At 74.5% G+C, this 1,330-nt stretch overlaps 1 protein-coding gene across 1 annotated transcript in view; it reads left to right on the top strand.

Annotated features, from left to right (window-relative positions):
- The window catches only part of ACOX3 (acyl-CoA oxidase 3, pristanoyl), a 15,348-nt gene that overhangs the window by 2,828 nt on the left and 11,190 nt on the right, over positions 1–1,330 (top strand). The window contains exon 3 of the mRNA XM_012724057.1: positions 78–166. Within this exon, the coding sequence (XP_012579511.1) occupies positions 78–166 (89 nt within the window). The remainder of the gene's footprint in view (positions 1–77; positions 167–1,330) is intronic.

The following is a 1,330-nucleotide window of genomic DNA, read 5'->3' as shown; positions in this document are numbered from 1 at the left end:
GTCCCCTCCTCCCGCCGACTCCTGTCGCCCAGGCCAGCGTCCAGGGCTCACGGCCGCACTGTGTCTGTCTCGTGCAGATTCGCGACCCGAAGACCCTGCTCCCCGTGCCGGGGGTGATGACCGGCGACATAGGGAGGAAGCTCGGGCAGAACGGGCTGGACAATGGGTAGGTGCCGCCCCGCGGGTGGGCTCTCCCCGGCTCGGGTCAGCAGGCCGTGGGGCCGCCCCGCACCTGCTCCTGCCACTGTCCACGCTGCCCCTGTGCCGGCCTGGCAGGGTCAGTGGGAGCCTGCCCTGTGCGGCCCTACATGCCCCTGGAGCTCCCCGAGTTCCCGGCTGGGAGGAAGCAGGGTGGGGGCTGGGCCGTGGCCAAGCGGCTCCACGGCCTGCAGAGGCCACAGGGCGAAACCAGCGGGTGGCCCTGAGGCCCGGGGGCCCGCCATGGGGTCCCCGCCAGCCCTGGGCCGTCGGCCGCGCTGGTGCCATGGAGTCCCCGTGAGGCCCGCGGGGTCCCCACGTCCGCACGGCCTTGTTCCCGGCGGGGGGGGGGGTGTGGGAGGGTGGTGGTGGTGGTGGTGGACGGAGCTGGGGGCGGGCTGCCCGGCCGGCCAGGAGAACCGGGCCTCGGCTGGGTCCGGTCTGGGCCGGGAGCTGGCGCGGCTCCGTCTGTGCCTGGCGATGGCGGCCGGGACTCGTTCCCCTGGGTCGGAGGGCGCACTCAGCCGAGCCCCGCGGGGAGCCGGGGAGCAGGACCGCAGGCCTGAGCAGGGCCCCTCGACCCACCGCGGGCTGCCCGGCCGGCCAGGAGAACCGGGCCTCGGCTGGGTCCGGTCTGGGCCGGGAGCTGGCGCGGCTCCCTCTGCGCCTGGCAGATGGCGGCCGGGACTCGTTCCCCTGGGTCGGAGGGTGCACTCAGCCGAGCCCCGCGGGGAGCCGGGGAGCGGGACCGCAGGCCTGAGCAGGGCCCCTCGACCCACCCCGGTGCCGCGGGCCCTGGCGCCGCTCCGGGACGGCCGGCAGAGGGCGCTCGGGGACCGGGTCAGCTGGGGGCTCCCGCCACCCCATGGTTACAAGGAGCCGGGTTTGTGTGTGCAAGAGTCGGTCTAAAAAAACAAAACGCAGCAACTCGCAGGGTCCATCCGGTCACTTCGCAGGAATTCCTGCGCGCACGGTGCTTCTGGGAACCAGGGCAAAGGTCAGTCGCGTGACCTGGGCGGCCCAGGGCCAAAGCCAGCCCCGAGGTCCCCTCCCGCGAGGGCCGGGCGGGTCGTCTGCCCAGCGCAGGGCCGGAGGCCCAGGCAGTGGCTGCAGCCAGGGAGAAGCTGGAGGT

Source organism: Condylura cristata, unplaced genomic scaffold, assembly GCF_000260355.1.
Source record: "Condylura cristata isolate star-nosed mole 26May11 unplaced genomic scaffold, ConCri1.0 scaffold00012, whole genome shotgun sequence".
In the NCBI taxonomy this organism is placed as follows: Eukaryota; Metazoa; Chordata; class Mammalia; order Eulipotyphla; family Talpidae; genus Condylura; species Condylura cristata.
The sequence above is the reverse complement of the archived record's forward strand: the minus strand, read 5'-3'. Positions and strand labels throughout refer to the sequence as shown.